Source organism: Rhineura floridana, chromosome 8 (genome assembly GCF_030035675.1).
Source record: "Rhineura floridana isolate rRhiFlo1 chromosome 8, rRhiFlo1.hap2, whole genome shotgun sequence".
Taxonomy (NCBI): domain Eukaryota; kingdom Metazoa; phylum Chordata; class Lepidosauria; order Squamata; family Rhineuridae; genus Rhineura; species Rhineura floridana.
The window spans coordinates 47,257,730-47,270,185 of record NC_084487.1 but is presented as its reverse complement, the minus strand read 5'-3'; the positions used below and the strand labels follow the sequence as shown (position 1 = coordinate 47,270,185).

Genomic DNA, 12,456 nt, shown 5'->3' with positions numbered 1-12,456 from the left:
GAAAATAAGAGTTAAGGTAGCAGAAAAGCACATGAAAAAATAAATGTGGATATGTGCTGTTATTGCAAATATAAGGAGAGAGATTATTGGAGCAAAGAGATTTAGATTCCAATCTGCTATTAAGCACTGGTATATTAACAGATACAATATTAGAGGTGTCACTGTATCCTCCAAGCTGCAAGAATGAGCAGGTAGAAGGCTGGAAATCTAGAGCTTCCACTTGGAAGCTATGGATATACATAACATATTTTGATTCATTAATAGGCAAAAAACCTTATGGTTTAAGAATGTATCTATAGCCAACATATATTTCTATCAAACTTTACAAAGCAGGGAAATTGGACAGCTATAGTGAATGCACCAGGAGAGCAGGAGACCTGACCTCCTCTGAGATACTGTACTGTGCTACACATTTGTAAAAATGCAAACAATTTGGGTTGGTCTTTCAGAGTCCAATCCACATCCTGTGTAGCTTGGAAGAATTTGGTACCATTGCCTCTGAGCATAAGGTGAGTGGTGGCAACACCTGCTGTCTCCAAAGATGGATAATTACATTTTTGTATGCTTGTTGGTGTTATTCTTATTTTGCTTCTTTCTTACTACTGTTACTACTGTTTCTACAGAGAATCTAACCTAGAAAATTATATTTTTCTCATTATTCATCCTAGAAATCTGTGTCAAACTTATTTTTATTAATTTCAAAGCCTTTTTATTGGTCAAGGTCATATGATGGTGAAGACAGCCTTTTGGGTTTCAAACTAGAGGTTATGTTTTATTTCGGTTTGGGTGTATTGTAATCAGACTGATTACAATATATTCCTACTTAAGCAATGAATCTAGCTGTTGGAAAAAACAAACTTAGCCTGCCCAAAATGCATGTGTTCAGCCTGCTATGCTTAAACCACTCCACTTAAGGAATTGTGGGCATGGTCAATTAAAAACATAGAGCACACCTAGAATTTTGCTAGAATATATTTCACCTCCCATGGTGTTTTACCTGGTGCAAACTGAGACACGCCTCATGGTCCACTGGAAACTATTCTGCAGAATAGTCAGTGCTATTACCCCACAATTGTTTTTGGAGTTTTTTTAGTGTTGCAAAGTGTTCCTGTACTTCACATATTCACAGAAACGGAAGCAAAAGAAAATGATTTACTACAGGAAACTTCACTGAAATTGCAAAGTAAATCAAACATACTTAAAGTGACTATCTGAACTCTATCACCTGTCTTAATATTGTTGCTTCCTTCCTGCTAAAACAAGATCAGCACAGTACATGTCTTGTTTCTGCTATTTGGGCTGATTGCAGGTGTTGCCTCCGCTCACCATATGCTCAGAGGCGCAGCTTACCAAATTCTTCCAAGCTACACAGGCAGTGGATTGGACTGTGAAAGACCAACCCAAATTGTGTTTGCATTTTGACAAATGTGTAGGGCAGTACAATATCTCAGAGAGGAGATCAGGTCTCCTGTTCCCCATGTGCATTCACTATAGCTGCCCACTTTCCCTGCTTTTTAAAGTTTGATAGAAATGCCTGTTGGCTATAGGTACATTCTTAAACAGCAAGGTTTTTTGCCTATTAGTGAATTTCTCTGCTTTTTAATCCGGGAGGTAGGAAATGGGATCCTGTGCAAGTTTGCTGAGAATGGATAGATCATTTGCATGCTTACTGAGTTCAGTGGGATTTACTCCCCTGCAATCATGCTTAGGATAGGTGAAACTGACCACAGGGAATAGGGAGGGGAGGGGGAGGAAAGGCAGAGTGGAGGAGGGGGATGGGAGCAGGCAGGAGGGGAGGGGAGGAGGACATCTGCATGTTTATTGAGTTCAGCATGCAATCATGCTTAGGATAGGTAAAAATGACCATGGGGAGAGAGGGAGGGCTGGAGCGGGCAGGGGAGGAAGAAGAGGGGAGGAGATGGGAAGGAGGGAAAAGGCAGGTCTGACCATGTGCACGTTTATTGAGTTCAGTGGGATTTACTCCCGTGCAATCATGCCTAAGATAGGTAAAACTGACTGTGGGGGGCGAGGGACGGGCAGGTATGATCGTTTGCATGCTTATTGAGTTCAATGGGATTTACTCATGTGCAATCATGCTCAAGATAGGTAAAACTGACCATGGGGGAGGGGCAGGGAGGGGGAAGGAGGGGGCAAGAGGAAGGGAATAGGAGGGAGGAGGCGAGGTTTGATCATTTACATGTTTGAGTTCAATGGGATTTACTCCTGTGCAATCATGCTTAGGATAGGTGAAACTGACCTGGGGGAGGGGAGGAGATTGGGTGGGCAGGCACTGGGCAGAGGAGAAGCTCCAGTTCTTTCCAAAAGTAATTGTGAACTGTATCTTTCTTTTTCAGCGTTTCCACCACCATTTTATTCTACAGCAGGCACATGTAGCCTCCCACCCAAGTTTAAATCAAAGCCTTCCCTGGCCACATCAACACCAGACCTTTATTTCACTTTACATAGTCATGGTTTCCCCCAAAGAATCCTGGGAAGCGTAGTTAGTGAAGGGTGCTGAGAGTTGCTAGGAGAGGCCCTGCTCCCCTCACAACGCTTCAATCACAGCGGCTGACTGTTAAACCACTCTGGCCGCTGGAGCTCTGTCAGGGGAACAGGAGACTCCTCTCAGCACCTTTCACAAACTACACTGTCCAGGATTCTTTGGGGAAGCTATGCCTGTCTAAAGTGAAATAAACATCTGGTGTGGGTGTGACCCCGATTAGCCAAGCCAAGCAGCTGTGACTCTAGCTTTTACAACACTGACAATTGGTTCTTACTGAGATTGCCCAGGCTTATCATTGACTTCAATGCTGAATTTCTTAAATTAATTAAAAATCAGCTAGGCATTTTTAAAACTTTTAAACTGCAGAAGGTGAAGGTCAGAGTATGGGGCAAAGTCAGTAATAGGATTACAAGCACTCTGTGAACATAGCTGATTTGTAATTAATTTCAACAAATTATGAGAACTCTTGACAGAAAAAAGTCCAAAAGGCGTCTGATTTCTCTCTCTTTTTTTTACACTTTGAACTCTCGATTCTCTCTGACTGTTTTGTGTATCACCATGAGAATTTATAGGGTTGTTAAGCAAGCGTTTCTGAGTTCAGGACTATATGTTTTGTAAGGTTTTGTTTTAAAATGAGCTTATAGGAAGCATCAGAATGGCATGGGGGGTATTTTCAATTTAACATTGCAGAATGTGAAAAATCCATGCTGGCTATAGTACAGAGCCACTATCATGGCTGTATAATACTGCAAAACGCCCACTCTTAGCAAGAACCATCTTATTTACATATCCCAACTCTGCACACAGGATTAATATTCTTCATTATCTCACCTTTGGGCATTTGAGCTCCCAAGGGATTCCTGCCATGACATCAACTGCATCAGCTCCACCAACTCCAATGCAGATTCCACCCAAACCACCACCATTCGGGGTATGGGAATCTGTACCAATAAGCATAACACCAGGATAGGAGTAGTTCTCCAAGATGATCTGAGAAAGAGCGAGAGATCTATTTAGACAAAGATTATTTTATTTATTTGTTTGTTTATTAATTATTTGATTTATATTCCACCCTTCCTCCCAGCAGGACCCCAGGGTGGCAAATAGAAGCACTAAAAACACATCAAAACACCATAAAAACAGACCCTAAAATACACCAAAACAAATCAACTTTAAAAACATTTTTAAAAAAAAAATCTTTTAAAGCATCTTTTAAAAAGGGTTAAAGAAACATTGTTTTAAAAAAACATATTAAAAAGCAATTCCAAAAGATCAGTATGACTCTAATACAATGCCTACCAAAAAAAGTTTGGAAACTTTTCTAGTACTAATAGGTTCAGAACAGATAGACAGCTTGGGCCAGCTCTTCATGAAGTCATGAGCCACATTAATCAGGCCAGGAAGGAAGTTAAGTCATCAGTAAGGGACACAAGATTGCTATGACAATCATGCGGGTTTACAATCTTCAGTTTCCTGATTTTTCCCTCAAACCCCTGCTGTCTAAAATTCAGTCAATTATAATCTCAAAAATAGACTAAAAACTGACCAGCTAACCTATAGGTAAAATCCAACACAATCTATTCAAGCCCTTTCTATCAGGATAAAGGAAGACTAATGCTGCATTTAAAACCAGTTAGCAAGTTCTGGCACCAAAAAGGCCACAATTTAGTTTATGGAGAAGAAAACTCCACAGCCAACCCTTCTGGCCTGCCAACTTATTCAAATGCAAGTCTGAAAGACAGAGGGGAAAATATGATTTTATAGACTCCCCTCACATCTCCAAGCTTCAGATTACATTCTGACTACCATGACTTTGAATGAACAGCTAGAGCATTTGTCCAAGGCAGCACACACTAGTCACCCTGCAGAACCACATGCCCAGGAGAAAGAAAAGCGGCATGTTTAGCTTCATTGGGAAGATGGACAGTCAAGGGAAGTTGCATGGTACAGAGAGGTCTTTCAAGAAGAGATGGGCTGTAGCTCATTGGCAGAGTGTGTGCTTTGTATGCAGAAGGTCCCAGGTTCAATCCCTAAGCATCACCAGGTAGGGCTGGGGGGGGAAACCCTCTCTGAAACCCAGGAGACCAATTCCAGTCAATGTGGCCAATACTGAGCTGAATGGACCAACAGACTGATTCAGTGCCATGCTGCTTCCTATGTTCCTAACCATATAAATGTACTGAAGTTCTCTCCTTGCCATTAGGAAAGAAAAAGCTTACCTGGTGAATGATTCCTGATCCAGGTTTCCAGAAACCCACTCCATACTTGGCACCCGCTGTGGCTAGGAAGTTGTATACCTCTTGATTAATGTCCTATTTATTCACACAAGAAGTAAAGCATATCAGTAAAGAATCTTGTTGTGTTGCCTATCCCACATAGCTAGAGGTCAGCTACTTCACACCACACCTTAGTTCTTCAATCTCACTCGGTACATAATTTTGAGAATGACATGCCAGTCACATGCCAAGCAGTCAGATTTGTATTTAATTTGTTTTATTCCAACTTTTTATAAACTGCTCTGGGAACCTATTCAAAGGAAGGAGAAATAATGGATTGAACAAAACCTGTATGCCCCATACTAAAAAAAAAGTATGTGTCCAGGAAAAACTGCATGGCTTGCATAAGTTGTACATAAATCTATTCAATTTTCATACAATTTTTAGCTATGAGAAAAGACAAAAACTGCATAAAAATTGGCCCCTTTCTGAAAACGGTGTGTTCTGCCTGCGGAAAACACAAGTATGTGCATATTCTTCCAGGACACATATGCAATGTAAGATGCTATACTTAAAAAAACTCACTCCATCCCACCAACACACTGAACCAATTTCTAAGAGACATCTCAAAGACAGTGCACAGAGAATATCTAATTTTCTCCTGAGATGCTATAGTAATGTGATCCTAGGAATCAACAGAGCACATCCTAGCCTTCAAACTAAGAGAAGGGTCGTAGCTCAGTGATGGAGCATCTGCTTTACATGCAGATGGTTGGGCTGGGAGAGACCATTGTTTGAAATCGTGGAAATCCACTGCTGATCAACATAGATAGTACTGACCTAGATGGGCCAATGGCCTGACTCAGTATAAAGCAGCTTTCTATGTTCCATGATAACAGAAAAGTTATATCAAACTTTCCATTATATTGACGTTTCTGTTATATTACTCAACAGTCCACACCGAGAATAAAGCAAGTCAAATAACTCATTTCCTTCCCATGACTTTTTGGTTAACCTCCCTAACTCCAGATATTACCTTGCTCATTCTACCAGCAACATAGTCCTTGAGATAGCATGTTTCAAGACCAAAACCCTAGAAGTCACATGAGGTACCTTTACTGTGCTCTAATATTTATTGTTTTGGAAGCAAACATTTCAGAAGCAGCAGTTGGTTGGAATTTTACAAAAGAGAACAATCAGAAGTTCCTTGGCACCAAGAATGGAATATAGTAAAATATATGCAGGAACCTCATAATTTGCTGGGATGTAGAAAGCTTTCCCTAATTTCATATGTTTAGCTTTCATTATTCAGATGATATTTGAAGAGGTTCTCATGCTATACCACCATATCCATTTAGTTAAAACTTCTACTAACACAGTCCATTAGTTGCTTGATAAACCCCATATTACTGCCATCTGGGATTGCAAGCAAAGAAGGGGCATTGCCAAGCACTTCTCACAGTCAGTGCACTGTGGGTTGCGAGTTGTGCAAGTCTGCTCTTAAGGGGTAGACTTTCAGTACAGCATTTAAAAGCTTTTTCCACAGTAGAGAGTTTTAGCAGCATACTTCCAGAAGATAATTACGAACACCATATTTCTAGGAAGATATTTGAAAGTGGATGTGAGCCGGTTAAGCAAGAGGGCTGGGAATGAGATGCCAGTAAATGACCTTTGCTCTTCGGAGATCTTTCTCGCCACCTAACTGAGCTTCAATAAGGTGATCACAGTGGATAGTTGAGGGCACTGCCACTTTGGGCAGTCCACTGCTAATGAACTGTAGCATGGCCATCTGGGCAGTGGCATCTTGCATGGCTACACGGTCTGGCCGCAGACGCAGATATGTCTTGCCCCTCTCAATATTCTGCTTGACAGGGTCATCCAAGTGGCCATATACAATCTTCTCTGACAGGGTGAGGGGACGGTCCAGTCTGTTGGGAAGGAAACAGAGGGAACTTCACATCTTCAGCTCATGCATATTAACCATATCACATATTTAAGAAATAAACAGAGTTACAATGAAACCCATAAAGATCCTTCTTGTAGCCCAAAGGTAGGGTAGTTTTGGCCTTCCAGATGATGGTGGAATCCATCAATCCTAGCCAGGATGGTCAACAACCAGGGATTATGGGAGATGTAGTCCAACAACATTTGGAGGGCTACAGAGTCTTCATCCCTATTGTAGGCCACTACTCTACCCCAGTTTTGAGCAATTTTTTACTCACACATTTACCTATTTTGGGTTAAAATCTCAACTACAAACATGATTTAGCTTATTAATTAGGATTCCTAGGATTTTACAGGTAGGGTGGAATGACATATGGGATCTATGGTAAGAATCTCAAAAGTGCTTCATGGCTCAAAAGGTGAGACTGCTCAGTCATAATTTTTGTTTTGATGCTTATGTCTCCTAATGGTTTCTCCCCCAGGACAACCAATGAGGAATCAGTGTAAATATTTTCACACTCAGATTGGTTACAAAGAAGTACCAACTTGGAAGATACAAAAATGGCCATCCAAAGGGAAGGCATTTTTTTTAACTTAGTAAGATGTCTTTTGTATCAACAGAATTACACCAGTTCTTGACTACCTCATTCCCAACAACTCAGGTTGCTTTTGAAGACCCAGTTAAAGCACCAGCACTTAAAATAAAAAAATCAAGTCATAGAAATAAGCAAACACTTAAAAACAACCTGTTTATTTCAGACTACTTTGATCACACACCTTTTCTTATATTTTCATCTAAACCAGTTTTAAGGAAAAGGGAATACAAGCCCAAATCAAAAACGTCATCTCCTTCAGATTAGATCTCCATCACCATGTCCTTTCAAGCATGAAAGCTCTCCAGCAATATTATGTATTCCATCATTACTACAAGTACTAGTATACAAATGTAATTTTCTAATATAACTATCTTATACTACTTTGCTTTCAACCAATTGCATTTAATAGCTCTTTGAAAAGCACATCCACCTGTGTGCCAAGTTACAGGTTCTTCAAGCTCAGCTGTTACCTTTTCCGGATGATGTTGATGTTTTTCCCAAGCTTTTCATAGTGTACGTATTCATTGGGTTCAAACTGGCTCATGGCCACCTTGGCCCGCTGGCACAGGAAGGGAGTGACATGGTACCTCCGAACACCTTTACTCAAGACTTGCTGAAATAGAAGACAAAACGGTGGTCAGCTATTATAGCTACTGCCAACAGAACAGTAACTGCCTCCAAAGAAGCTTCTGGAGATTAAGATATGCAATCATCAAAAGGGTAGAAGTGCATAATATCTTTTTCCTATGCCCAATGTTAAGCCTCTTCCTTATTTCTCGTTTTCATCTTCTGCAGGTAAGGCAGTGGATGTGCTGAATCAGTGCCTGGTTGTGATGATAGACTGGATAAGGGCCAATAAACTGAAGTTTAATCCAGACAAGACTGAGATGCTATTGGTGGGTGGTTCCTCTGATCCGTTGAGTGGTGCACAGCCCATTCTACACGGGGTAACACTCCCTCTGAAGGAGTGGGTTCATAGCTTTTTTCCTGGATCCATTGCTGTCACTTGAGACATAGGTGGCCTCAGTAGCATAGAGTGCCTTCCATCAGCTTAGGCTGGTGGCCCAACTACAACCCTATCTGGACAGGGACAACTTGACTATGTTCTGGTAAACTCAAGGATGAACTATTGCAGTGTGCTTTATGTGGGGCTGCCTTTGAAAACAGTTCAGAAGCTTCAATTAGTGCAGAATGCAGCTGCCCCACTGTTGTAAGGTTCAAAGAAACAGAACATATAACAGAGTCTGTTACAACTACATTGGCTGCTTACAATTCCAATTCCAATTTAAAGTGCTGGTTTGGACCTCTAAAGCTCTACAAAGTTCAGGACCCCAAAACCTTCTAGAATGCCTCTGCCAATACAGTATGAACCTACTTGGACCCTTAGATCTTCTTCTTCGGCCCTTCTTCAGGTCCCCCCTCTGAGGGAAGCTCAGAGGGTAGTGACAAGGGCCTTTCCAGTTGTGGTTCCCAATCTATGGAATGCTCTCCCCAAGCAAGGTCCACCTGGCGCCTTCATTGACATCTTCTGGGTGCCAGGTAAAGGCTTACCTTTTCTTCCAGGCATTTGATTGAGATGATGTAGCTTTGTTATTAGTGTGCTGCCAAGCTTCCTGCAGCTGTCATGGTTTGTTCTGTTTTCATGGTATTATGTATTTTTTGTTTTTAATAGAAATCTTTGCCAAAAGTTCACACTTCAAAGTTTGCAACAAAGGCTTGACCAACACACACAGGATAGTAGATATGGCAGAATAGTCTACACCACTTCAAACTGAAAGTTTTTTGTTGTTGCTGCTATGCGCCTTCAAGTCGATTACGACTTACGGCGACCCTATGAATCAGTGACAAATTGAAAGTGGGAGAGAGCAAAAAAAAGCCCAGCAAAAAGAAAAAAATTGTACATCGGGGAATAAACATTCATACCTTAGTTTTCTACATGTAGGGAGTGTTTCCCACACCTCAACATGGGGAACAATAAAAAGTATTAGTCCCCACCTCCACTCTGAACCAGTACAGTCCATTTTAAAACACTAGTCCTACATCTTACTGCTGTGTACGCAGACCAGGCCAAAATCATGTATCAGACAGAATGTATACGCTAGGCTCCCTGGGTAGCCTTGAACAACTTCTCTCTGGAAAAAGTTCTTCTCTCACACTAACCTACCTTACAGGTATAGTGAGGATAAAATACAGATATAAATCATGGGGTTAGAAAAATATGGGGCTAGATTATCTCTATTCAGACTTCATCAGCCAACTTCAAAACTTCTTGCTTAAAACTGCCTTGAGAAGTCTCAGCACAAATGCTGCTGAGAAACAGGAATCAAGACTCCAATAATCAATTTGACTTCTCAGAATTTGAGAACCATCACCGTATGGAATATTATAGACATTGAATCTACTCTGTAAGCAAAAGTTCTATGTGCAGAAATGAGAGGCATCTCTTTATTTCAATGCATACTGGATTTTCTGCATAATGCTTTAGATAACTGGAACTACAATTGGAATAAAGTTTATTTCATAACCCACAATACAAAGTTCCAGCCAGTTTGGCCAGTAAATCGGGGATAATGGGAGTTGTAGTCCAGCAACATCTAAAGGACCAAAGATTAGCCATCCCTACTCTGAATCCCGTTTTTAATCTTAAGAACCTTCACTACATTTTCAGCCGTTATAGAACCCTTTCACACTAGGTCTAGAAAGCCTCATTCCATTGTCAGTTTACTGCTGAGCAATTCCTCCCTCTACTTCAGTTTAATATACAACTCAAAACTCTTTGCAGAGACACAGCTGCTACCTTTCCATTTCTATTTTCTGTTTCCCACCACAAAGGTGGATAAAAATCAGTATGTTTTTTTTTAAAAAGGGAAAAAATTCTCTCTCATTCAATCTTATCACAAACATGCTACACTTACAGTCTCATAAAAATTAAAGAATGGCTCTATCACACTCACCACACATTAAGTTACCTACCAATCAAGCATGGGCATTTATTTCAGTTTTTCATCCCATGAAAATGGCTCTGCCCAATGCTACTACATACTATTGCTTCTTGGAAGTTCTGGACTAAAGCTTCCATTTCTCTGACTAAAGTTACATGTGCAAAGACACAGGCTGAATGAGAACAGGATTGTTGTTGCTCTGAGCTTATGCAGTGGTGGAGCTAAGCCACACAGCTTCCAGTTCCTATATTCCTGCACACGTTTGCCACAGAAGGACTGTTACGGCTTCTGGAAGTCTGAGAGACCCTGTCTGGGAAAACTTTGAAGAAATTCCTTCCCTAGGCAAAAAAGCAGGAAAACTCTTATTTCTGTTCCAATCTATGAATAAGGGATTGGGTACGATAAAATCTATTTGTAGACTTTTTAAAGGCAATGTAGGTTTATTGTTGTGATTACTTGTCTGTTAAGAGTTAATAAAACTTGGAAGTCAAAAACAAGAGCTTAAGGACAACCATCAACCCAGAAGACTGCTGCAATTGCAATGTTAAAACATTTATGTAACTTTTATGTAAAATTTAAGATTTAGTTTTATAAAACCTAATGTACAGCTACTGCATCTTCAGCTTGACACAGGCAATATTACATACTAATTCCTAATAAAAATAAAGTTATCTAAACAATTATACAAAGTGTGCCCTCGTGAGCAGAAATAACTGCAGAGTACACCATCCATACATCCTTACTCAATATAAAGGAATAAAGGATAGCCAACACCTTTTTTCCTCAAGGTTGCAGACACAACAGAGAACAGCAGTGGTTAGCTCCATATCGAAGGGTCAGAAATACTAGTACAGAAATACTTTAATGGTGATAGTGCAACTATTTCTCCTTTGAAAACATTGGCACGAATGTTCTAGGTTATCACACAATTCCCGTGGTTCAGATCCAGAGAAGCACCAGTGGAACAGGGTAGGCAGAAGGTTGCTCTCAATCAACCCAAGAGCCCTGAAAATCTCCTGAGGGTTGTGTGACCTCCTGAGAGGGGCAGGAAATCACTAGCCAAAAATAAACCTCTTGTGAAATCATCATAGTCTTGTATGCTACAATAAGAGTATTGTAGACCTCATGGGGAAATCCTGGTGTTTTTTACATCACAATGTGCATATCCGCTCAGAAGTAAGCCCTGCTGAATTCAATGGGACTCCCAAATAAGAGGATATATCAGATTGTCCTCCTTACCTGAAAGAAACCTGTACTATAAAGCTTGGAAATTATTTGTACGATACTGGCAACACTGAAGAGGTCTAATGCAGAGAAGTGAATTCCTATGCCACCTATTACGTGTGGAATTTCAGGAAAACCAGAGTGGTGTAGTGGTTAGACTGTCAGACTGGGAGATCAGAATTCAGGATCCTCACTCAGCCATAAAGTTCACTGGGTGACTTTGGGCCAGTCACTACCCCTCAGCCTAACCTACCTCATAGGGTTGTTGTTGTGAGGATAAAATTGAGAAGGGGAGAACCATGTTTATATACTACCTTGAGCTCCTTGGAGAAAAGGTGAGATACAAATATGTAACAAAAAACCAATATGATTGCACAAATAAGGATACAATGCATAGTTAATGTGTAGAGAAAAATGTGAAGCAGGAGTGAAAAAGCAATCTTAGTATGCTAGAGATGTAATCTCTAAACAAATAAAATGTTTGTTTAAGCATCTTAAACAATAAAATGTTTTATTTCTATTGGGCATATGTTTATTATCACCATCACAAATTAGTAAGAACTAGAAAAAGGTCTATCTTGCATAGAGCCACATGAAGACACTTGGCCCAGTCACTTCAATGTGGCAGTAAAATAAAGGGGTAGTACTGGATCAGATAGAACAGCTGTCAAATACTCCCATATTGTCTCACGCCGCAGCGAGCAGCAGTGCAGAACCCCAGTCACCTTGCCCTCACCTTGAGGATGCGAGCAGGGGACTATCAGGCTAGCCCTGAAGAAAGCAAGAAGCATTCAGCAGTATATGTGGGGCAAGGCATGACTGCACTTTCTCCCCTACTGCCAAATGAACATTACTCGTTACTTCTTGGGAGCCACAGGCAGAACCAGCATAAGGGACACATTGACCTACAGCAAGGAATGGGAACACCAAGGACCAAGAACAGCAAGGGACACACAGGCCTCAAACCCCACGGCCAACTCTGGGAGCCACGCTCAGTTCCTACCGCTTGTTCTGCCGATAATCGATTCTAT

The 12,456-nt window shown here is 40.8% G+C and overlaps 1 protein-coding gene across 2 annotated transcripts in view; it reads right to left on the bottom strand.

The window, feature by feature from the left end:
- Nucleotides 1-12,456, bottom strand: part of ACO2 (aconitase 2) — a 28,172-nt gene that overhangs the window by 14,771 nt on the left and 945 nt on the right. Inside the window, exons 1-5 of one of the 2 annotated variants that reach the window (XM_061639277.1) lie at nucleotides 12,429-12,451; nucleotides 7,730-7,872; nucleotides 6,389-6,647; nucleotides 4,723-4,815; nucleotides 3,335-3,493 (exon numbers count right to left, since the gene is read on the bottom strand). In XM_061639277.1, coding sequence (XP_061495261.1) covers nucleotides 3,335-3,493; nucleotides 4,723-4,815; nucleotides 6,389-6,647; nucleotides 7,730-7,803 — 585 coding nt within the window. In that variant the 5' untranslated portion in view covers nucleotides 7,804-7,872; nucleotides 12,429-12,451. Of the gene's footprint in view, nucleotides 1-3,334; nucleotides 3,494-4,722; nucleotides 4,816-6,388; nucleotides 6,648-7,729; nucleotides 7,873-12,428; nucleotides 12,452-12,456 lie in introns of those variants that run through there. The other variant, XM_061639276.1, reaches the window with a different exon arrangement.